Genomic DNA, 23,994 nt, shown 5'->3' on the forward strand with positions numbered 1-23,994 from the left:
AACCTCCCCCTCCTGGGTTCAAGCGATTCTCCTGTCTCAGTTTCCTGAGTAGCTGGGATTACGGGCATGTGCCACTAAGGGAGGAGACCACCCCTCATATTGTCTTATGCCCAATTTCCACCTCCAAAGAAAGAAGTTAAAAACTAAAAGGCAGAAATGGAATCCACAGGCAGATAGCCCAGCACCACGCCCTGGGCCTGGTAGTTAAAAATCAAGCCCTGACCTAACTGCTTGTGTTATCTACAGATTTCAGACATTGTATGGAAAAGCATCGTGAAAATCCCTGTCCTGTTGCTTTCTGTTCTGATTACCAGTGCAAGCAGCCCCCAGTCATGTACCCCCTGCTTGCTCAATCGGACCGACCCCCTTAGAGTTGTAAACCCTTAAAAGGGACAGGAATTGCTTAAAAGGGAGCTTGATTTTTGGAGACGTGAGTCCACTGATGCTCCCTGCTGAATAAAGCCCTTTCCTTCTACAATTCAGTGTCTGAGGGGTTCTTGTCTGCGGCTCACCCTGCTACACCACCATGCCCAGCTAATTTTTGTATTTCTAGTCGAGAGGGGGGTTTCACCATGTTGGCCAGGCTGTTCTTGAACTCCTGGCCTCAAACGATTCACCGGCCTCAGCCTCCCAAAGTGCTGGGAGTACAGGTGGGAGCCACCATGCCCAGCTTCTAACTCACTTTTGACGTTGCTACTACTTGCACTGATTTCGGGTTTTTTCGTTTTGTTTTGGTTTTTGTTTTCAAGGTGGAGTCTTGCTCTGTCGCCCAGGCTGGAGTGCAGTGGTGGTGTGATCTTGGCTCACTGCAGCTTCCGCCTCCTGGGTTCAAGCTATTCTCCTGCCTCAGTTTCCTGAGTAGCTGGGGTTACAGGCAGGAGCCACCATGCCTGGCTAAATTTTTTTTGTATTTTTGGTAGAGACGGAGTTTCGACATGCTGGCCAGTCTGGTCTCAAACTCCTGACCTCAAGTGATCTTCCCACCTCAGGCTCCCAAAGTGCTGGGATTACAGGCAGGAGCCACCATGCCCGGCCCACGACTTCAGTAATTTATTTGTGTTCAATAAAACTAAAAAATGACTCGGCATGGTGCGGCGGCCTGTAATTCCAGTGATTTGGGAGGCTGAGGCAGGAGGATCACTTGAGGCCAGGAGGTCAAGGCTGCAGTGAGCCAAGATCGTGTCACTGCACTCCAGTCTGGATGACAAAGCAAGACCCCATCTGTTAAAAGGGGGAATCGCCCCAGCGCAGTCGCTCACGCCTGTAATCCCAGCATTTTGGGAGGCCGAGGCGGGTGGATCATGAGGTCAGGAGATTGAGACCATCCTGGCTAACACGGTGAAACCCCATCTCTACTAAAAATACAAACAATTAACCAAGCATGGTGGCGGGTGCCTGTAGTCTCAGCTACTTGGGAGGTTCAAGGAGAATCACTTGAACCCGGGAGGCAGAGGTTGCAGTTAGCCGAGATCATGCCACTGCACACCCTGGGCAACAGAGCGGGACTCCATCTCAAAAAAAAAAAAAAGTCGGTGGGCGGGGGTGATCAGAATGAATATATTTAAGCCTCCCTCACATGGTTAACAAGAATTCTGGAGAGACACTCAGTTAAAATTAAGCACTAATCAGGCTGTGCACTTTTACTCACTTCCTTGTAATTGAAAGTCACTGAGAACTGACTTTTTGCCTCCCCATTGTTCCTATAGTTAGGATCTGTGACACTAGAATCATAAGCTCTTATTTAAGAATTGCTTAAGATATGACAAAAGCAGAAAGTGCATCATAAAAAAACAGATTGATTAAAAAATAAAAATAAAATAACTTAAAAAAAAAAGAATTGCTTAAGATATTTTTCAGATTCCAAATTCCAGGAAAAAAGGTGATGTCAACCAGTCTGAAGACCTCTGTGGAGTCAGCATGAGACTATAGTTCCTTCATCTCCCTGTCCTATGGCTTCCTTCTGCACTCTTCAACAAATCAACAGTCTCCACACTTTGGCCCACTTCAAAATCCTTAAAAACCCTAGCCCCAAATTCCTGGGCGAGACAGATTGAGGTTTCCTCCCATCTCCTCATTGGGTGGCCCTAAGATTTATTTTTTAAGAGACAGGGTCTCATTCTGTTGCCCAGGCTGGAGTGCAGTGGTGTGGTTATAGCTCATTGCAGCCTCAAATTTCAGGGTTCAAGCGATCCTCCCACCTCAGCCTCCCCAGTAGCTGGGAATAAAGGTACACAACACTATGCCCAGCTATTTTTTTTTTATTTTTTGTAGAAATGAGTTCTCCTATTAAGGGAGGAGACCACCCCTCATATTGTCTTATGCCCAATTTCTGCCTCCAAAGAAAGAAGAAGTAAAAACTAAAAGGCAGAAATGAAATCCACAGGCAGACAGCCTGGCACCGCACCCTGGGCCTAGTAGTTAAAGATCCACCCCTGACCTAATTGGTTCTGTTATCTATAGATTACAGACATTGTATAGAAATGCACTGTGAAAATCCCTATCTTGTTTTGTCCTGATCTAATTACCGGTGCCTGCAGCCCCCAGTCACGTAACCCCTGCTTGCTCATTCAGTCACGACCCTCTCACGTGTACCCCCTTAGAGTTGTGAGCTCTTAAAAGGGACAGGAATTGCTCACTCGGCGGGGGGGGGGGCTCGACTCTTGAGACAGAAATCTTGCCGATGCCCCCAGCCGAATAAACCCCTTCCTTCTGCAACTCAGTGTCTGAGGAGTTCTGTCTGCTGCTCGTCCTGCTACACTATGTTGTCCAGCCTGATCTTGAACTCCTGGCCTTAAGTGATCCTCCTCCCTTGGCCTCCCAAACGTGCTGGGATTACAGGTATGAGCCACTGCACCTCGTTGGCCCTACCATTCAGCCTCTCTCTGCTGCAGCCCTGTGTCTTGGTGTATTGACTTGCTGTGCACATCTGGCAATAGACTATTACAGTTATATCTGTCAGGCCTCTGAGCCCAAGCCAACCATCGCATCCCCTGTGACTTGCACGTATACGCCTAGATGGCCTGAAGTAACTGAAGAATCACAGAAGAAGTGAAAATGCCCTGCCCCGCCTTAACTGATGACATTCCACCACAAAAGAAGTGAAAATGGCCGGTCCCTGCCTTGAGCGATGACATTATCTTGTGCCTGGCTCATCCTGGCTCAAAAACCTCCCCCACTGAGCACCTTGTGACTCCCACTCCTGCCCGCCACAGAACAACCCCCCTTTGACTGTAATTTTCCTTTACCTACCCAAATCCTATAAAACGGCCCCACCCTCATCTCCCCTCCCAGACTCTCTTTTCGGGCCCAGCCCGCCTGCACCCAGGTGATTAAAAAGCTTTATTGCTCACACAAAGCCTGTTTGGTGGTCTCTTCACATGGACATGGATGACAATATTATTTTCACCAAAATTTATTATGAAAATGTGTAAACTGGCCGGGCGCGGTGGCTCAAGCCTGTAATCCCAGCACTTTGGGAGGCCGAGACGGGCGGATCACGAGGTCAGGAGATCGAGACCATCCTGGCTAACACGGTGAAACCCTCTCTCTACTAAAAAATACAAAAAACTAGCCGGGCGAAGTGGCGGGCGCCTGTAGTCCCAGCTACTCGGGAGGCTGAGGCAGGAGAATGGCGTAAACCCGGGAGGCGGAGCTTGCAGTGAGCTGAGATCCGGCCACTGCACTCCAGCCTGGGCGACAGAGCGAGACTCCGTCTCAAAAAAAAAAAAAAAAAAGAAAATGTGTAAACATACAGAAAAGTTGAAAGAGCTGAATGGTGAACTCCCATATACTTACCATGTAGATATATTTATCCATCTATCCACTCATCAACTATCTTACTTTTTAAATGCATTTAAAGTGAGTTGCAGACACCAGTGCCCTTCACCCTTAAACACTTCAGTGTGGACATTAATTCGAGTTTGAGAAAATAATTTTTTTTTTTTTGAGATGGAGTTTCGCTGTTGTTGCCCAGGCTGGAACCTGGGTCTGCCTCAGCCTGCCGAGTAGCTGGGATTACAGGTGCCCACCACCACGCCCGTTTAATTTTTTGTATTTTTTTTTAGTAGAGATGGGGTTTCACCATGTTGGCCAGGCTGGTCTTGAACTGACCTCAGGTGATCCACCTGCCTCAGCCTCCCAAACAGCTGGGATTACAGGCGTGAGTCACCGCACCTGGCCAAGAAAATAAATTTTTATCTGAGGAATGTGAGTCCTTTTAAAATACAAGGCCCAGAGAGACGTTAAAATGAGACAGCAGGCGGGTAACCTGGCTCACATTTGTAATCTCAGCACTTCGGGAGGTCCAAGTGGGAGGATTGCTTCCAGGCATTCCACACCAGTCTGGACAACATAGGAAGACCCCATTGTCTTTGAAAACAAACAAAAAAAACCACTGGGAGGCCAATGGGGGTGGATCACTTGCGATCAGGAGTTTGAGACCAGCCTGGCCAATATGGTGAACTGTCTCTACTAAAAATACAAAAATTTGGCCAGGAACGGTGGCTCACGCCTGTAATCCCAGCACTTTGGGAGGCCAAGACGGGCGAATCGCGAGGTCAGGAGATCGAGACCACCCTGGCTAACACTGTGAAACCCCGTCTCAGGCTGGGCGCGGTGGCTCAAGCCTGTAATCCCAGCACTTTGGGAGGCCGAGACGGGCGGATCATGAGGTCAGGAGATCGAGACCATCCTGGCTAACCCGGTGAAACCCCGTCTCTACTAAAAAATACAAAAAACTAGCCGGGCGAGGCGGCGGGCGCCTGTAGTCCCAGCTACTCGGGAGGCTGAGGCAGGAGAATGGCGTAAACCCAGGAGGCGGAGCTTGCAGTGAGCTGAGATCCGGCCACTGCACTCCCGCCTGGGCGACAGAGTGAGACTCTGTCTCAAAAAAAAAAAAAAAAGAAAGAAACCCCATCTCTACTAAAAATACAAAAAGTTAGCCGGGCACGGTGGCGGGCACCTGTAGTCCCACCTACACGGGAGGCTGAGGCAGAATGGCATCAACCCGGGGGGCGGAGCTTGCAGTGAGTGGAGATCGCACCACTGCACTCCAGCCTGGGCGACAGAGCGAGACTCGGTCTCAAAAAAAAATAAAAAAATAAAAAAAAACAAAAATTGGGCTGGGCTCCATGGCTCACGCCTGTGATCCCAGCACTTTGGGAGGCCAAGGCGGGCGGATCACAAGGTCAGGAGTTCAAGACCAGCCTGGCCAACATAGTGAAACCCCGTCTCTACTAAAAAAAATACAAAAAATTAGCCGGGCGTGGTGGCAGGCGCCTGTAATCCCAGCTACTCAGGAGGCTGAGGCAGGAGAATTGCTTGAACCGGGGAGGAGGCTGCAGTAAGCCAAGATTGCGCCATTGCACTCCAGCCTGGGCGACAGCCTGAGACTCCATCTCATAAAAAAAAAAAAAAAAAAATACAGCAGTCAGCCATTGCGTCCTATCTGAGCTATGTATTCATATTCATATCTCTGGTGACTTTTTTTTTTGGAAAAGACATATCCTCACTCTGTTGCCCAGGCTGGAGTAAGGTGGCACCATCACAGCTCATTGCAGCCTAGGAACTTCTAGGCTCAAGCAGTCCTCCCACCTCAGCCTCCCAAGTGGCTGGGACTATAGGCACACACCACCACCTCAGACTGATGTTTACATTTTTTTGTAGAGACGGGGTCTTCCTATGTTGCCCAGGCTGGTCTTGTACTCCTGCACTCGAGCAATCCTCTTGCCTCTGCCTACCATAGTGCTGGGTTTACAAAAAGTAAAAAATTCCCTGGCGTGGTGGTGCATGCCTTCAGTCCAAGTTACTTGGAAGGCTGAGGCAGGAGGATGGCTTGAGCACAGGAGTTCCTGGCTGCAGAGAACTCTGATTGCACCATTACACTCCAGCTTGGGCGACACAACCAGACCCTGTCTCAAAAAAAAAAAAAAAAAAAGTCCAGACATGGTGGTTCACGCCTGTAATCCCAGCACTTTGGGAGGCCAAGGCGGGTGGATCACCTGAGTTCAGGAGTTCAAGACCAGCCTGGCCAACATGGTGAAACCCCGTCTCTACTAAAAATACAAAAATTAGCCGGGCGTGGTGGCACGCGCCTGTAATCCCAGCTATTCGGGAGGTTGAGGAGGAGAATCGCTTGAACCCGGGGGAAAGGGGTTGCAATGAGCCGAGATCACGCCATTGCACTCCAGCCTGGGTGACAAGAGCAAAACTCCATCTCAAAAAAAAAAAAAAAAAATCATTCTGTCATTCTGGCTGCTGTTAGAAGAATGCCCATAATGCAACAGGGAGATCAGATACAAGACTGGTAACCGATGTGTCGGAGTTGAGACTCAGTTTCGCAGATTGCATTGGCAAGTGAGCAAGTGGGTGGTGCCACGATTGACAACCCTATTTCTTACATCACTGAGCGGATGTAAAAGGATTAAACCACACTGGGGAAGAAAAGTGCTCAGCCCTGAGGCACCCTCACACACCTCGGCTCTTGTGAACACTAGCGTTCCTGCCGAAGCACCCTTACTTACCCTGCTGAGCAGAGCCTGAGCCTGCAGCCTTCAGACACCTGGAGAAAGCCACATGCTCCGCCTCCCGCCCCCCGCAAGGGCGTGTCAGCTACAAGGGGCGTGTCCTCCCTAGGCCCCGCCCCGCGCTGCGTGCCAACGTTGCACCGGCCTTCGCGCCAGTCCGCTGGGCTGCGGGGACTGCGGCGCCTGAGGGAGTCGCTGACGGGCAAGCTGAGTGGAGGCTGGCTGACGGGCCACAGCGACCTGCGGCAGGTGAGCTGTCTGCGCCCTCCCGGGGCCTTCCTTCCGCCCGGCTCCTCGGACTGCGCCGCGTCCTTCGCGGGCACTGCCTCGGTGCAGGCCTTCGTACCTGGGCTCAGCCAGGCCACAGCCCTCTGCGTCCCCGGCGCGGGTCTGAGGGGAGAGCGGGCAGGCCGGAAGCTGAGTGAGGCCGGGCAGAAGGACGAAGACGAGCGTGGAGGGGCTATCAGGGGAGGGCGAAACCCCGGACGCCGCTCTCTAAAATCGTCTCCCCGGGGGCGCGGGGAGGCCTGAGCGGCTTGCTTTGGCGTCCCCGTTGGGCCCACCGCCTCCCAGCGTCACGGCCGTGCTGGGCGAGGTGACCCCCGGGGTCGTAGCTGGGGACGTCGGCGGTGCTGACAGGGGATGCCGGCAGAGATTGGAGCCCGGCTTAGCGGCTTCCCGGGCTATTGGCACTGGCCGGGTCTCTGCCCTTCCTCCAGTGCCCTTATCTCTATAGGAAGTGCCCCTTGAGTGGGTGTCGTGACTTCACGAGTGAACCCTGGTACAGCTTGGAGCAGAGTCGGACTGGGAGGGATCAAGTGTGGGGGTAGCCGGTTAGTCCGGACATGGGTTTACCTGTCACCTGAGCGCAGTGCTCTGGGTGCATTAATTACCCTGCAGAAGCTGCCAGGACCTCCTTGCAGTCTTTGCACGAGGCCTGCCTGTGTCATGCCATTTCAATCGCGTCTGGGCCGGGGCTGTGGCTCACGCCTGTAGTTCCAGCACTTTGGGAGGCCGGGCCTGGCGGATTGCTTGAGGTCAGGAGTCCGAGATCAGACTGGTCAACATGGTGAAACTCCGTCCCTACTAAAAATACAAAAATTAGCCTGAGGTGTTGGGGCATGCCTGTAATCCCAGCTACTCGGGAGGCTGAGGCAGGAATCCCTTGAACCTGGGAGGCAGAGCCTGGGCGACAGAGCGAGACTCCATCTCAAAAAAAGAAAAAAAAGCACTGCATAATACTTTCCACTGGAGGAAGCCCTCTCCTCTCAGCCCCTAGCAAAGCCTTGCGAGCTGATCATTTTTCCACGTGTAAAACGAGGTCAGTGTTAAGACTCAGCTTAGGCTGGGCAGGGTGGCTCACGCCTGTAATCCCAGCACTTTGGGAGGCCGATGTAGGCGGATCACCTGAGGTCAGGACTTAGAGACCAGCCTGGTCAACATGATGAAACCCCGTCTCTACTAAAAATACAAAGAATTAAATGGGCAGGGTGGCGCGTGCCTGTAATCCCAGCTACTGGGGAGGTTGATTTTGAAGGATCACTTGAGCCCAGGAAGTGGAGGTTGCAGTGAGATGAGATCGCATCACTGCACTCCAGCTTGGGTGACAGAGTGAGACCCTGTCTCAAAAAAGAAAAAATAAATATCACAAGACAAAATTTGTGCTTACCAGGAGTTCACAGTTAAATAAGACATATAAAAGCTTACTTGGTAAAATTAGAAAAAGTTATCAGAGACAACATTTAGGTTTAAACGCTGGTGAGGGTGTGGGAATTTGTAGAGCCTTGGAAACACACACACTCATTGAATGACCTCATCTAAATGGGGATGTGAAGAGGGAAATCCTGTGATTCCTCCATTGTCTGACTTGATTTCCTTTTTTCCTTTGCTGTGGCAACATGTTGAAATGCTGTGAGTCACCAAAAGGGGGAACATGAGCAACTCTAGAAATGCCAGTGCCAATGAGTTACAGACAATAAAGCATTGACTGCCTTTAGCTCACCCCTCATCAAATCTGTTGAAAACTTGTAAAATTGGACAGCTAGAGCTACTTTGATTTTTTGGTTTCCTTTTAACAGCTGACTCTCTTCACAGGACATTTGGGCTCTACATCAGGATTGCACCCAAAACTGGAATATCACTCCTCCAGGAGGGTGATATACTTTGAAAATTAGAATTGTGGGTCCAGCGCAGTGGCTCACGCCTGTAATCCCAGCACTTTGGGAGGCCGAGGTGGGTGGATCGCCTGAGGTCAGGAGATAGAGGCCAGCCTGACCAACATGGAGAAATCCTGTCTCTACTAAAAAAAAAAAAATTAGCTGGGCATGGTGGCACGTGACTATAATCTGAGCTACTTGAGAGGCTGAGGCAGGAGAATCACTTGAACCTGTGAGGCGGAGGTTGCGGTGAGCTGAGATCCGGCCACTGCACTCCAGGCTGGGCGACAGAGCGAGACTCTGTCTCAAAAAAAAAAAAAAAAAAATTAGAATTGTGTATTTCAGTGTAAAATTTGAAATTCAGCTTCTAAGTCCTTGGAGAGAAAACAGATTAAAAACTTGACCTAGACTGGGTGCGGTGGCTCACGCCTGTAATCCCAGCACTTTGGGAGACCGAGGCGGGTGGATCACCTGAAGTCAGGAGTTCGAGACCAGCCTGGCTAACATGTTGAAACCCCGTCTCTACTAAAAATACAAAAATTAGCCTTGCAATTTCGAGACCAGCCTGGCTAACATGGTGAAACCCTGTCTCTACTAAAAATACGAAAATTAGCCTTGCAAAAAGTAGCCTGTAATCCCAGCTACTCGGGAGACTGAGGAAGGAAAATTGCTTGCAGCCAGGAGGCAGAGGTTGCAGTGAGCTGAGATCGTGCCATTGCACTCCAGCCTGGGCGACGAGCGAAACTTCGTCTCAAAGAAAAAAAAAAATTATATTAGCGTGAACAATAAGTGGGATGCTAGCACATGCTTATAATCTCAGCTACCTGGGAGGCTGAGGCAGGAAGTTAATACTTAGTGAGCCTAAGTTTTTGGTGTCTTTGGATGCTGCTTGTTGATCTAAGGGGTTTCCAAACCTTTCTTTTTTGGTAAAATTGGGATTATGACTGGGAACCTGTTTTTGGAGTTTCTCAGGTGATTCTTGTTTGGGGTCCTTGTGTAAGGCACAGGCTGGAAAGAGGAGGGAGTGGACTAGCAGGGAAGATAGAGCGGTAAGCGAATAGAATACCTGGGGAAAGGGACGCCGGAAGAGGTGATTGTTGTGTGGTGAACTGTGCTGTCAGTGTGTATATCAGAGGCCAACGAAGTGGATATTCCCTTCACTTGGCTTAGGGAAAAAATTAATTTTTGTTTCACAAATAGATTCGTTTCCTTCCCAGGAGTATCATAGGCCTAATTACTGTCATAGTTCTCAGTAACTTTAAAAAGGCTGTGGGGAAGAATGGCATAACAGACTGGTGTCTTGTACCCAGCCTGCCTTTTTCTTCTTCTTCTTTTTTTTTTTTTTTTTTGAGATGGAGTCTTGCTCTGTTGCCCAGGCTGGAGTGCAGTGGCATGATCTCGGCTCACTGCAAGCTCTGCCTCCCGGGTTCACGCCATTCTTCTGCCTCAGCCTCCCGAGTAGCTGGGACTATAGGTGCCCGCCACCACGCCTGGCTAATTTTTGTATTTTTAGTAGAGACGGGGTTTTACCGTGTTAGCCAGGATGGTCCCGATTTCCTGACCTTGTGATCTTCCCGCCTCGGCCTCCCAAAGTGCTGGGATTACAGGCGTGAGCCACCAGGCCCGGCCTTTTTTTTTTTTTTTTTTTTTTTTTTTTGAGACAGTCTTGCTCTGTCATCCAGGCTGGAGTGTGGTGGCACAATCTCAGCTCACTGCAATCTCAGCCTGCTGGGTTCAAGCTATTCTCCAGCCTCAGCCTCCTGAGTTGCTGGGATTACAGCTGTATGCCACCATGCCTGGCTAATTTTTGTATTTTTAGTAGAGATGAGGTTTCACTGTGTTGGCCAGGCTGGTCTCGTACTCCTGACCTCAGGTGATCCACCCACCTCGGCCTCCCAAAGTGCTGGTATTAACAGGCGTGAGCCACAGCGCCCGGCCTTTTTTTTTTTTTCTTAGCCGGAGTCTTGCTCTGTCAACCAGGCTAGAGTGCAGTGGCGCCATCTCGGCTTACTGCAACCTCTGCCTTCTGGGTTCAAGTGATTCTCCTTCCTCAGCCTCCCGAGTAGCTGGGATTACAGGTGTGCGCCAGCACGCCCAGTTAATTTTTGTATTTTTAGTAGAGATGGGGTTTCGCCATGTTGGCCAGGCTGGTCTCAAACTCCTGACTTCAAGTGGTCCACCTACCTGGGCCTTCTAAAGTGCTGGGATTACAGGTGTGAGCGACCGTGCCCGGCTAAGGGCCTACTATTTTTTTTTTTTTTTTTTTTTTGAGACAGAGTTTCACTCTTGTCACCCAGGCTGGAGTGCAGTGCCGTGATCTTGGCTCACTGCAACTTCCACCTCCCAGGTTTAAGCGATTCTCCTGCCTTAGTCTCTGGGGAAGCTGGGATTATAGGCACCTGCCACCATGCCTGGCTAATTTTTTGTATTTTTAGTAGAGACGGGGTTTCACCATGTTGGCCAGGCTGGTCTCAAACTCCTGATGTCAGGTGATCCACCTACCTTTGCCTCCCAAAGTATTGGGATTACAGGCATGAGCCACCGTGCCCAGCTGGGCCTACTATTTTTTGTTTTGCTCATGTTGACATGTCTGAGATAGAGGGCCTATTATTAAAGCACCGTGCTAAGGCTGCGAGAAGGTACTAGTGTGATTGAAACAATCTCGTATTATAATGCCATCCTGATTTTAGTTAATCTAGTTGACTGGCTGGCCTCATAAGTAGCTGTGATGATCATAATTTTTATGCCAAACACATGTAATTGAGCATACAGGTGTACTGAAAGAATTAGGTGGAACAGGATATTTGAAATCAGAATTGTTCTGGAAAGTCGGGAACATAAAGCTTTGTCTTAACACAGTTGTCTGTATTGCACAATTAATATTTACAGAATGGTGCACCTTATGTTATATTTTTATTTTTCCACCTAACTCTCTAGATTGAAAAGTACTTAACGTGCAGAAGAAGATCTTATCCTTCTTTGTAGTCACAGTACTGAAGAAGGTGATAAATATTTGTTGATGATAATGTAATGTCACCTGTCCAAGTGTAGCCATCATCTTCAGTAGTTACTTGATCTGCTGTTGTCTCTGGCAAGGCCACTATGTGCTGCTGCAGAGGAGCTGTTGTCACCTTGAACTATCTCTCTGGCAGTCTGGAGGAGGGCAGGAGGGAGAAGGGAAGGAATAAATGAACAAAGCTGAGTGTGGATAGTAGTGTTTGAAGGCAGATGAAAAAGCAAACTTAGTGAAGTGTGGCCTGGGTGGTCCTCTAACTTCTACCTAGAAGACATTAAATCTTTACTCCCTTCTTTTTATGTAGGAAGGGCACAGGGAAAGTCAGGCCTTTGGTCTGCTTGGTAATAGCAGGTATCCCACTAATTAGAATATAACTTAAAAAACTCCATTCCTCTAGCAAAATGTTCAAATGTCTGCACTCAGCATCACATTTGTCCTGCTTTGTAAGACTTTTTGTGTTTATAAAAAGGCAAGTGGACCCAGAAGGGGAAAAAACGTGCTGTGCTGAGAAACTAGCTGCTATAGGTTATGCTTTTCTGTCTTCACTTGTGGCTCTTCTAGTTATTTGAGACAGGCAAAAACCCCAAAGTGTTTTTCCTACTCTGTTCCCACAGTCACTCAACACAACACGTCTGACACCAGATATATGGGAGTTGTTTCCCCATACACCAAGTAGTTCTCTAGTAGACACATCAGCGGGGTGTCCTCTAAGTCAGTTAAATTCTAACACTCTATCTGGAGATAGTGTCAGATCCCACCATTGAGGGCTCAGTCCCACAAAACTGTCCCAACTTGAGGCACTAGTCACAAGTAGTAAATTGTCACCTGTTCTTCTGACCTACCAGCTATAAATTGAGAGTTCTGACAGTCCCTCCTCGGGTTTGATTAATCTGCTAGAGTGGCTCACAGAACTCAGGAAAACACTTTACTTATATTTACCCATTTACTCTAAAGGATATTAAGAAGGATACAGATGGCTGGGCGTGCTGGTTCATGCCTGTAATCCCAGCACTTTGGGAGGCCAAGGAGGGCAGATCACCTGAGGTCAGGAGTTTGAGACCAGCCTGACCAACATGGTGAAACCCCATCTTTACTAAAAATACAAAAAAATTAGCTGGGCGTGGTCGTGCATGCCTGTAGTCCCAGCCACTAGGGAGGCTTAGGCAGGAAAATTGCTTGGACCCTGGGGACGGAGGTTGCAGTGAATTGAGATCACACCACTGCACTCCATCCAGCCTGGGCAACAGAGTGGAAAAAAAGAAAAAAGGATACAGATGAATAGCTAGATAGAAGAGATGTATAGGGTGAGGCATGTAGAAAGGGGCATGGAGCTTCTACGCCCTGTCTGGAACTTTCATGTAGTCAGCTATTCTGAAGCTAATGCAAACCCTGGGGGGGGGGGTGTGTGTGTGTGTTTGTTTATGGAGGCTTCATTACAAAGGCATAATTGAATACATTATTGGCCATTGGTGATCAATTCAACCTTTAGACCTTCTCCCCTCCCCTGAGGTTAAGTGGGTAGAGCTGAAAGTTCCCACCCTCTAATCACATAGTTGGTTCCCCAGGCAATCAGCCCCTATCCCAAGGCTATCTAGGAGCCCACCAAGAGTTACTTACTTACAACAGAAGATGCTCCTATTACCAGCCGGGTGCAGTGGCTCACACCTGTAATCCCAGCACTTTGGGAGGCAGATCCACGAGGTCAGGAGTTCAAGACCAGTCTGGCCAAAATAGTGAAACCCTGTCTCTACTAAAAATACACAAAAAATTAGCTGGGTGTGGTGGTGTGCGCCTGTAATCCCAGCTACTCAGGAGGCTGAGGCAGGAGAATTGCGTGAACCTGGGAGGTAGAGGTTGCAGTGAGCCAAGATCATGCCACTGCACTACAGCCTGGGTGACAGAATGAGACTCTATCTCAAACAAAACAAAACAAGATGCTCCTATTACCCAGGAAATTCCAAGGGATTTAGGAAATTACAAAAGTTTTAGGAGTTCTGTGTCAGGAACTGGGGTTAAAGACCAATATCAGAACGAAAGATTCTCCTACTGCCCCCATCTACAAAAGTTTTAGGAGCTTTGTGCTAGGAACCTAGGGTGCAGATGAAATATATCTATACATCTTTTTGTGTGTTTGTTTTTTGAGATGGAGTCTTGCTGCGACACCTAGGCTGGAGTGCAGTGGCGCTATCTCAGCTCACTGCAACCTCCGCTTCCCAGGCTCAAGCGATTCTCCTGCCTCAGCCTCCCAAGTAGCTGGGATTACAGATGTGCGCCACTATACCTGGCTAATTTTTGCATTTTTAGTAGAGACGAGGTTTCACCATATTAACCAGGCTGGTCTCGAACTCCTGACCTCAAGTGGTCCGCCCGCCTCAGCCTCCCAAAGTGCTGTGATTACAGGCGTGAGCCACGGTGCCCGGCCTCATATGCCCCAATTTTTTTTTTTTTTTTTTTTGAGACTAAGTCTCGCTCTGTCGCCCAGGCTGGAGTGCAGTGGCCGGATCTCAGCTCACTGCAAGCTCTGCCTCCGAGGTTTACGCCATTCTCCTGCTTCAGCCTCCCGAGTAGCTGGGACTATAGGCACCCGCCACCACACCCGGCTAGTTTTTTGTATTTTTTAGTAGAGATGGGGTTTCATCGAGTTAGGCAGGATGGTCTTGATCTCCTGACCTCGTGATCCGCCCATCTCAGCCTCCCAAAGTGCTGGGATTACAGGCTTGAGCCACCGCGCCCGGCCTATATGCCCAAATTTTAAAAGAGGCAACACATTCAAGTCCAAATAGCTAAAGGTAGAAGGATCAAGAAACAGTAATATGAGGCCATTTGACAGGTATATATAGTCATTCCTCAGTATCTATGGAGATTGGTTCCAGGACCCCTCAAGGGTATCAAGATCCAGGATGCTCAAGTTTCTTTTTTTTTTTTTTTTTTTTTTTTTGAGACGGAGTCTTGCACTGTCACCCAGGCTGGAGTGCAGTGGTGCGATTTCGGCTCACTGCAACCTCCACCTCCCGGGTTCAAATGATTCTCCTGCCTCAGCCTCCGGAGTAGCTGGGATTATAGGTGTGCACCACCACGCCTGTCTAATTTTTGTATTTTTAGTAGAGATGAGGTTTCACCATGGTGGCCAGGCTGGTCTCGAACTCCTGACTTCAGGTGATCTGCCGGCCTCGGCCTCCCAAAGTGCTGGTATTACAGGCATGAGCCACCATTCCCAGCTCAAGTTTCTTATATAAAATGGTGTATAGAATTTGCATGTAACATATCTTTCGTATTCTTTAAATCATCTGTATTTATAATACCTAATACAGTGCTATGTAAATAATTGTTATATTGTATTGTTTAGGTAATCATGACAAGAAAAAAAGTCTGTACATGTGTAGTACAGATGCAGCCATCTTGTTTTTTTTTCTTCCCCCCTGAAGATTGATTGGTTGATTGAGACGGCATCTCGCTCTGTCACCCAGGCTGGAGTGCAATGGTGCAGTCTTGGTTCACTGCAACCTCTGCCTCCTGGGTTCAAGCGATTCTCTTGCCTTAGCCTCCCAAGTATCTGGGATTACAGGTGCCTGCCACAACCCCCGGCTAATTTTTACATTTTTAGCAGATTACGGGGTTTCACCATGTTGGCTAGGCTGGTCTTGAACTCCTGACCTTAAGTGATTCACCCACTTCCACCTCTCAAAGTGCTACGATTACAGGCGTGAGCCACCATGCCAGGCCTTTTTGTGAATATTTTTAATCTGAGGTTGGTTGAATCCACAAATGCAGAGCCCATGGATATGTAGGGCTGACTGTACTGTGTTGAGCCTCTAAGGTGTGCAGAGTATTGGCACTGAGGGGATGTGCAAATACAACAGCAAACCAAGCACAGTCTTTGTGTACTAGGAGCTGGTAGTAACTTTGAGAAGACACAAAACAGTAAAATCACTTTGTAAGGTTTATGAGAGTTTTGAGAGGCCGGGGAAGTTAGAGTGGAGAAATTGAGAAAACGGGAGAACTTGCACTGAACCCGCTAAGATAGAGTAGGAAGAGAAGAGAAGGAAGGAGGCCAGAGAAAGAAGAAACCTTTCTTAGAGCACTCAGGGTCTTACTGAAAACTTTACCCATAAAAAGAGAATGTCACTGATAGACTCCTTTTAGAACAGGGATTGATTTTTTTCCTTTTGTTTTTATTTTTGTTTTTGAGAGAAGTCGCGCTCTTGTCCCCCAGGCTTGAGTGCAATGGCTCAATCTTGGCTCACTGCAACCTCTGCCCCCTGGGTTCAAACGATTCTCCTGCCTCTGCCTCCCAAGTAGCTGGCATTAAGGTGCCTGCCACCACCATGCCCAGCTAATTTCTTTTTTTTTTTTTTTTTTTTTTTGAGACGGAGTCTCGCTCTGTCACCCAGGCTGGAGTGCAGTGGCCGGATCTCGGCTCACTACAAGCTCTGCCTCCCGGGTTTACGCCATTCTCCTGCCTCAGCCTCCCGAGTAGCTGGGACTACAGGCTCCCGCCACCTCGCCCGGCTAGTTTTTTGTATTTTTTTAGTAGAGACGGGGTTTCACCGTGTTAGCCAGGATGGTCTCGATCTCCTGACCTCGTGATCCGCCCGTCTCGGCCTCCCAAAGTGCTGGGATTACAGGCTTGAGCCACCGCGCCCGGCCCATGCCCAGCTAATTTCTGTATTTTTGTTAGCGACAGGGTTTTACCATGTTGGCCAGGCTGGGCTCGAACTCCTGACCTCAGGTGATCCACCCACCTTGGCCTCCCAAAGTGCTGGGATTACAGGCGTGAGCCACCATGCCTAGCCACAGGCAACATTTTAAAACTATACTATTGTCCTGGAGAGAGAATCTGAAGCCTTGCTCTGATTCTGAAAGGAATTTGCAACCAAAAACAGGATAAGGGGCTGGGCGCGGTGGCTCATGCCTGTAATCCCAGCACTTTGGGAGGCCGAGGCAGGCGGATCACGAGGTCAGGAGATCAAGACCATCCTGGCTAACACTGTGAAACCCCGTCTCTACTAAAAATACAAAAGATTAGCCGGGTGTGGTGGCGGGCGCCTATGGTCCCAGCTACTCAGGAGGCTGAGGCAGGAGAATGGCGTGAACCCGGGAGACGGAGCTTGCAGTGAGTCACACCACTGCACTCCAGGCTGGGCAACAGAGCAAGACTCCGTCTCAAAAAAAAAAAAAAAAAAAACGGATAAGGATTATTCTGACAAATACCCTTTCTTCCCATCTTCAGAAGTACACATCTCTCAATTTGTGTCTTCGAACACAAATTGTGTTCGAAAAAGGAAGTATTTGAGTAGATTAAAGACAGAAACCCTAAGACATTCCTTTGTAAACAAACAGCCTTTTACCAAACACCAACTGTCAAGGGACTTGCCTGAGTACTTGTCCAAAGGACAGCATGTCCCCATGTGTAAGGAGTGGTCTAATCTGGTTCCTAGGAGAGGACTGCTGAGGCCGCAGCAACTTAACTAGCTGGTGTGGGTGAGGCAGAAGTGTTTAGAGCTCAAGGTCTGACTTTAGTCAAGGACAGCTGATTAGAGTATGTGCCTGTCCCTAATACAGGGTTAGAGCTCAGTACCAATGCTGGGGATGAGGTGAGTTGAAGACACAGAAACTACATGGTTTTTTGGAAGGTCATGAAGTTTTCAAGGAGCTAGTGGGCAACTGGAAATGATGTGTGGAAGAGTAGATGGAGCTCTGGCCCAGTGGCCAGAAAGCTCTGGGCAGGTCAGTTCTGGGAACAATGGTTAATCCAGGCCCAGCTTCCCACTGCTGATTTGGACATACAGGCCTAAAATAAGAGACCGTGCCCAGAGCCACTGGTCACTTAGCACAGGTAGTGGGAAATGGTAGCCAGCAAATGTTTAATTGAGTATCTTATGTCTCCTAGACCATAGCTGAGCAAAAGCAAAGTAAGCCAAGCTCGAGGTCCTGAGGGGACTGAGGAGCTGAGCTCAGTCCCTTTTGGCCCTCCTTTTTCTTTCTCTTCTCATTTTAAGTATGGAAGCTTACTTATTTCTTTTATGTATTGGCCATGTGTATAGGGTTTTGTTTGAAAAAAGGCTTGAGGCTGGGCATCATGGCCCATGACTGTAATCCCAGTACTTTGGGAGGCCAAAGAGAGATCGCTTGAGCCCAGGAGTTCGAGGCCAACCTGGGCAACATAGTGAGACCCTGTCTCGACAAAAAAAATTTTAATTAGCTAGACGTGGTAGTGAATGCCTGTAGTCCCAGCTGCTCCAGAGGCTAAGTTGGAAGTATCACCTGAGCCCAGGAGTTGAGGCTGCAATGAACTATGATTGAGCCATTGCACTTCAGCCTGAGCAACACAGCAAGACCCTGTCTCCAAAAAAAAAAAAAAAAAAAAGTTTGGGCACAGTGGCTCCTGTCTTTAATCCCAGCACTTTGGGAGGCCAAGGTGGGTGGATCACCTGAGATCAGGAGTTTGAGACCAGCCTGACCTCTAAAAATACAAAATTAGCCAGGCGTGGCCGGGCACAGTGGCTCATACCTGTAATCCCAGCACTTTGGGAGGCCGAGGCGGGTGGATCATCTGAGGTTGGGAGTTCGAGACCAGCCTGACCAACATGGAGAACCCTTGTGTCTACTAAAAATACAAAATTAGCTGGATGTGGTGGTGCATGCCTGTAGTCCCAGCTACTCAGTAGGCTGAGGCAGGAGAATCGCTTGAACTCAGGAGGCAGAGGTTGCAGCGAGCCAAGATTGCGCCATTGCACTCTATTGTTTTGCTGCAACAACAGCGAAACTCCACCTCAAAAAAAAAAAAAAAAAAAAAAAGGCTTGAGTATACCTCTCACGGGCTTGGAGAACGCCTGAGCTGTTGGATAGTTGCCTTTTCCATTTTGTCTGCTTTTTTCTGAAGCTTTTCATTCATTGTTGCCTAATCATGTCCTCAGTCAGTAGCTGATGTTCTGGGCTATTTGAATTTCCTCTGAATAATGATTAATGGAGATAATGATGTTTGACCAGTTCTGGGAACTCTTGGGAATTCAAGGAATTAAACTCTTGGACATTAAACTTCACTTTAATATGTATAGTTGTGGGTGCTGCCCCATTGGAGAAGATTGTAACAGGAAGTTACTCAGTTTTACAGCAAACTGCTGAGATTTTTGATTTTTTCTTTTTCTTTTTTTTTCAGTAAATTATGATAACTGTAGCATTTTCCTTTGCAATAATGATAACCTAAAGCCTTGGTGTTTCCTCTAAAATGTGCCTAGATACAGGATGTGGGCTTGTTACAAAGTTGTATAACTGTTGCCTTTTTGTGGTTGACCCCTTCCCTAGAGAACAACATGAAGAGACCTTGCTGCTGCTATGAAACACAGACTCTAAGGACAACTTGGGGGACACTGGATGTTTTTTCACAGATGTAGACATCAAGGAGTCAGTGGTTTGTGTATGCATTGAGTGGAGAAGGCTGGCAAGCATTTGCCACCATGACAGTTAAAAATGTGCCTGTACATTTCTCTCTTTTTTTGAGACAGGATCTCACTCTGTCGCCTAGGCTGGAGTGCAGTGGTGCGTTTTTGGCTCATTACAACCTCCACCTCCTGGGCTCAAGCAATCCTCCTGCCTCAGACTCCTGAGTAGCTGGGACGACAGGCATGTGCCACCATGCCCAGCTAATTTTTGTAGTTTTTTTTGTAGAGACAGGGGTTTTTGCCATGTTGCCCAGGCTGGTATGCATTTCTTTATATAAAGAGGGGGCAAGTAACACAGTGTTATGCTACCAATCAGGCTTTCAGAGACCATAAAACAAAATCTAAAAGGTACGCTCTCAGTAGTCATATCTGTGGAATGTAAGGGGGACAGTTTAAGACCAATGTAATGCAGCATTTTCCCTTCATATATGAAACAGTGAGTTACTCAAGCACAAAGCGTCAAATGCTCGATCCCCCAACAGGGCCATTCTCATCCTTCACCAAGTGTTTAGTCATTAGGCAGCCATCATCCTCCCTCCCTTTCTGCCTCCCTTCATCCCTTCCTTCCTTCCTTCCTTCTGCAGTGGCATAGTCATGGGCTCAAGTGATCCACCTCAGCCTCACGAGTAGCTGGTACCACAAGCACTCACCACCATATCCAGCTAATTTTATTTTACTTTTTAAAAATTTTTTGAAACAGAGCCATACTCTGTCACATAGGCTGGAGTGCAGTGGCACGATCTTGGCTCACTGCAGGCTCCAACCCCAGGGTCAAGTGATCCTCCTACCTCAGGCTCCCAGATAGCTGGGACTACAGGCGTGTGCCACCATGCTCAGCTAAGTTTTGTATTTTTTGTAGAGATGGGGTTTTGCCATGTTGCCCAGGCTAGTCTAGAACTCCTGTACTCAAGCTATTCACTTGCCTTGGCCTCCCAAAGTGCTGGGATTACAAGTGTGAGCCACTGCGTCCAGCCTCATCCAGCTAGTTTTATAATTTTTGGGGGGAGGTAGCAACAGGGATCTGTATATGTTGCCCAGGCTGGTCTCAAACTCCTGGCCTCAGTGATCCTCCTGTCTCAGCCTCCCAAAGTGTTGGGATTATAGGTGTGAGCTACCACACCTGCCCCATTATTCTTTTTTTTTTGAGACAGAGTCTCACACTGTCACCCAGGCTGGAGTGCAGTGGTGCAATCTCTGCTCACTGTAGGCTCCATCTCCCGGGTTCACACCATTCTCCTGCCTCAGCCTCCTGAGTAGCTGGGATTACAGGTGCCCGCCACTACGCCTGGCTAATTTTTTGTATTTTTAGTAGAGATGGGTCTCACCGTGTTAGCCAGGATGGTCTCGATCTCCTGACCTCGTGATCCACCCACCTCAGCCTTCCAAAGTGCTGGGATTATAGGCGTGAGCCACCACGCCCGGCCCGTTATTCTTATACCTGAGATTCACCTTTAATTGCCCTCTGTCATCAGCACTTTGACAATGCCTCAATTTTGAGAATACCTTTTATTCTGGAAATGATTCATTCAGTCAACAAACCCTGATTGGTGTGTAGTTGGGTAATAGGAGATAAATGAACTGTAATCTGGAAAACAAACATATAAACAGATACATACCATAACAAGATACAAGTGCTAGGATGGATCATAAAAGGCTTACTTAGGTAGCTCTGAATGTAATATCAGGCCTACAGTATTATCACTTAATGTTGTTTTTTGGATCTTATTTTTAGAAGCAGCACAACCTTTTTCTTGGAGGAAATAATAGCAAGGAATAGGGGAGCTGTTCTGACTGAAGCAGGGTATAGGAGGCCCACAGCCTTTCCTGCTTTGCCTCCTGTTCAAAGCCATCCTCCCTGCAGTTCACTGAGAAATGACTCATTGGAGCTCCAAGGAAGTCCTACAGCTAGCTAGTTGCAGACCTGGTAGTAGAAGTTAGTTCTCCTGATTCTTAGCTTTCTTAGCAGTCAGATACCAGACTGATAAACAATAATGAAATTTCTCCCAGTTTTCTGTTCCATCCCACAAAGAAGTCAATAAACACATTTCTGTCAGGGACTTCAGCCTGCCTGGGTTTGTTACTGAGTTCGTTTTAAATGTTTAACTTGCAGAGATCCAAATACATACAAATAAGGTCTATTCCCAGGAAGGTACTGTAACCCTTTTCATTGTCGTTTGTGGGCAGTGCCAAGCTGCCTCTAATAGCCTCTTGTGTTTTTTTGGTGGAAATTCAGTTACCTCAGAAATCTATGTAAGAGATATTTGATAGGCCGGGCGCGGTGGCTCAAGCCTGTAATCCCAGTACTTTGGGAGGCCGAGACGGGCGGATCACGAGGCCAGGAGATCGAGAGACGATCCCGGCTAACACGGTGAAACCCCGTCTCTACTAAAAAATACAAAAAAACTAGCCGGGCGAGGTGGCGCCCGGGCGCCTGTAGTCCCAGCTACTCGGGAGCCTGAGGCAGGAGAACGGCGTAAACCCGGGAGGCGGAGCTTGCAGTGAGCTGAGATCCGGCCACTGCACTCCAGCCTGGGTGACAGAGCAAGACTCCGTCTCAAAAAAAAAAAAAAAAAAAAAAAAGAGATATTTGATAAAGGTGACTAACAATCTCGTCTCTGTAAATTGATGAAAGGATGAGAGGGGTATTAGACTCCTGTCCTCTTTTGAATGCACACTGCTTTTGTGGTCCAGCAGGGTTTCTCAACGTTAGTGCTGTTGACAATTTGGGCTGGATCGTTTGTGGCGGTGGGGTATGTGTGTGTGTGCGCACATGCAAGCATGTGTGTGCTTTCTGTGCATTATAGGACATTGATCAGTGTCCCTGACTTCTACCCACTATTGTCAATAGCACATTCCCATCTTTCAGTTGTGACAACTAAACATGTCTGTAAACATTGCCACATCTCCAAACATGTTCCTTGGGGGACAAGTTGGCCCCCAGTGGAGAAACGCTGGATTGGAGATTGGTTGTCATGAGATGAAAATGCAAATCAGATTTGTCACAGGACAAAGTAAATTTTCAGTTACCTAATTAAACCTTTACTTTTTATAAGTCACTCTAAAGAAACAAAAGTGTGTCCTGTCTTCCATCCCTGATTCTCGGTTACTGGAGGACCCTTCACCTAAGTCTTGTTCAGGATCTCCTCAAAGGAGTTAAACTGAAACAATACGATATCTTCCCTTAGGTCTTTTGCAGAATTTATTTTGCTAGGCCGGGCACTGTGGCCCACTCCTGTAATCCTAGCACTTTGGGAGGCCAAGGCGATTGGATCGGTTGAGTTCAGGAGTTCAAGACTCACCTGGGCAACATGGTAAAACAGTATCTCTACAAAAAATACCGAAAAATTACCTGGGCATGGTGTTGCATGCCTGTAGTCCCAGGTACTTGGGGGACTGAGGTGGGAGGATCATTTGAGCTCAGGAGGTCAAGGCTGCAGTGGGCCGAGTCTGACACTGCACTCCAGCCTAGGTGACAAAGTGAGACTCTATCTCAAAGAGTACATATATATATTTTGCTTGAAATTCCAAGATTTTTCTTTCTTTTCTTTCTTTCCTTCTTTTTATTTTTTATTTTTTTTGAGATAGAATCTCGCTCTGTTGCTCAGGCTGCAGTGCAGTGGCGTGATCTCGGCTCACTGCAGCCTCTGCCTCCCGGGTTCTGAGTAGCTAGGACTACAGGCACACACCACCACATCCATCTAATTTTTGTATTTTTAGTAGACATAGGGTTTCACCATATTGGCCAGGCTGGTCTTGAACTCCTGACTTTGTGATCCACTTGCCTTGGCCTCCCAAAGTACTGAGATTACAAGTGTGAGCCATTGTGCCTAACCCCCATATACTTTCAAACAAGAAATGGAAATATCGCTGTCTCCATGAAAAGCCCTATAGGCAGCATCAAATCTATACTAGGGGCCAGATGCAGTACCTCACAACTGTAATCCCAACACAGGGAGGGTGAGAGGATTCCTTGAGGCCAGGAGTTCGAGACCAGACTGGGCAATATATTGAGACCCTATCTCTACAAAATACTTTTTAAAATTAGCATAGTGGTGCGCACATGTAGTCCTAGCTACTTAGAAGGATGAATTGGGAGGATCGCCTGAGCCCAGGAAGTAGAGTCTGCAGTGAGCTAATATTGCACCACTACAGTCTCCTAAGTAGATGGGACACTCCAGACAGAGCAAAACCCTGTCTCTAAAAACAAACAAACAAATAAATAAATGGCTTACACTGAGGGTCACAGACTTTGAGTTGAGGTTCATCATGAAGAATCTCCATTTTCATTCTAATAGCACTAGATACAGGCTGGGTGCAGTGGCTCACGCCTATAATCCCAGCACTTTGGGAGGCTGATGCAGGCGGATCACGAGGTCAAGAGATTGAGACCATCCTGGCCAACATGCTGAAACCCTGTCTTTACCAAAAATATAAAAAATTAGCTGGGTGTGGTGGCATGTGCCTGTAACCCCTACTACTCGGGAGGCTGAGGCAGGAAAATTGCTTGAACCCAGGAGGCAGAGATTGCAGTGAGCCAAGATTGTGCCACTGCACTCCAGCCTGGTGGCAGAGCAAGACTTGTCTCTCTGTCTCAAAAAAAAAAAGACTGGGTGCGGCGGCTCACCTTGTAATCCCAACACTTTGGGAGGCCAAGGTGGGCAGATCACTTGAGGTCAGCAGTTTGAGACCAGCCTGGGCAACATGGCAATACCTTGACTCTACTAAAAATACAAAAATTAGTTGGGTGTGTTGGCCTGTAGTCCTAGCTACTCAGGAGGCTGAGGCACAAGAATTGCTTGAACCCAGAGGGAGTGGGGAGGGATAGTGTTAGGAGATATACCTAATGTAAATGACGA

General features: G+C 48.1%; 2 protein-coding genes and 1 long non-coding RNA gene across 4 annotated transcripts in view; 2 read left to right on the top strand and 1 right to left on the bottom strand.

Moving 5' to 3' along the window:
* The window catches only part of LOC144337859 (uncharacterized), a 116,826-nt gene extending 107,987 nt beyond the window's left edge, over positions 1-8,839 (top strand). The window contains exons 3-4 of the mRNA XM_077985546.1: positions 6,674-7,310; positions 8,123-8,839. Coding sequence (XP_077841672.1) covers positions 6,674-7,055 — 382 coding nt within the window. The 3' untranslated portion in view covers positions 7,056-7,310; positions 8,123-8,839. The remainder of the gene's footprint in view (positions 1-6,673; positions 7,311-8,122) is intronic.
* Positions 6,648-23,994, top strand: part of HMOX2 (heme oxygenase 2) — a 37,212-nt gene continuing 19,865 nt past the window's right edge. Inside the window, 1 exon segment of one of the 2 annotated variants that reach the window (NM_001266069.1) lies at positions 6,648-6,773. The gene's annotated coding sequence lies outside the window, so the exon portion shown is untranslated. 2 annotated transcript variants of the gene reach the window in all.
* Positions 14,606-23,994, bottom strand: part of LOC144337874 (uncharacterized) — a 28,281-nt gene continuing 18,892 nt past the window's right edge. Inside the window, exon 3 of the long non-coding RNA XR_013411507.1 lies at positions 14,606-14,865. This is a non-coding gene — a long non-coding RNA (uncharacterized LOC144337874). The remainder of the gene's footprint in view (positions 14,866-23,994) is intronic.

This window comes from Macaca mulatta, chromosome 20 (assembly GCF_049350105.2).
Source record: "Macaca mulatta isolate MMU2019108-1 chromosome 20, T2T-MMU8v2.0, whole genome shotgun sequence".
NCBI classification, from domain to species: Eukaryota; Metazoa; Chordata; class Mammalia; order Primates; family Cercopithecidae; genus Macaca; species Macaca mulatta.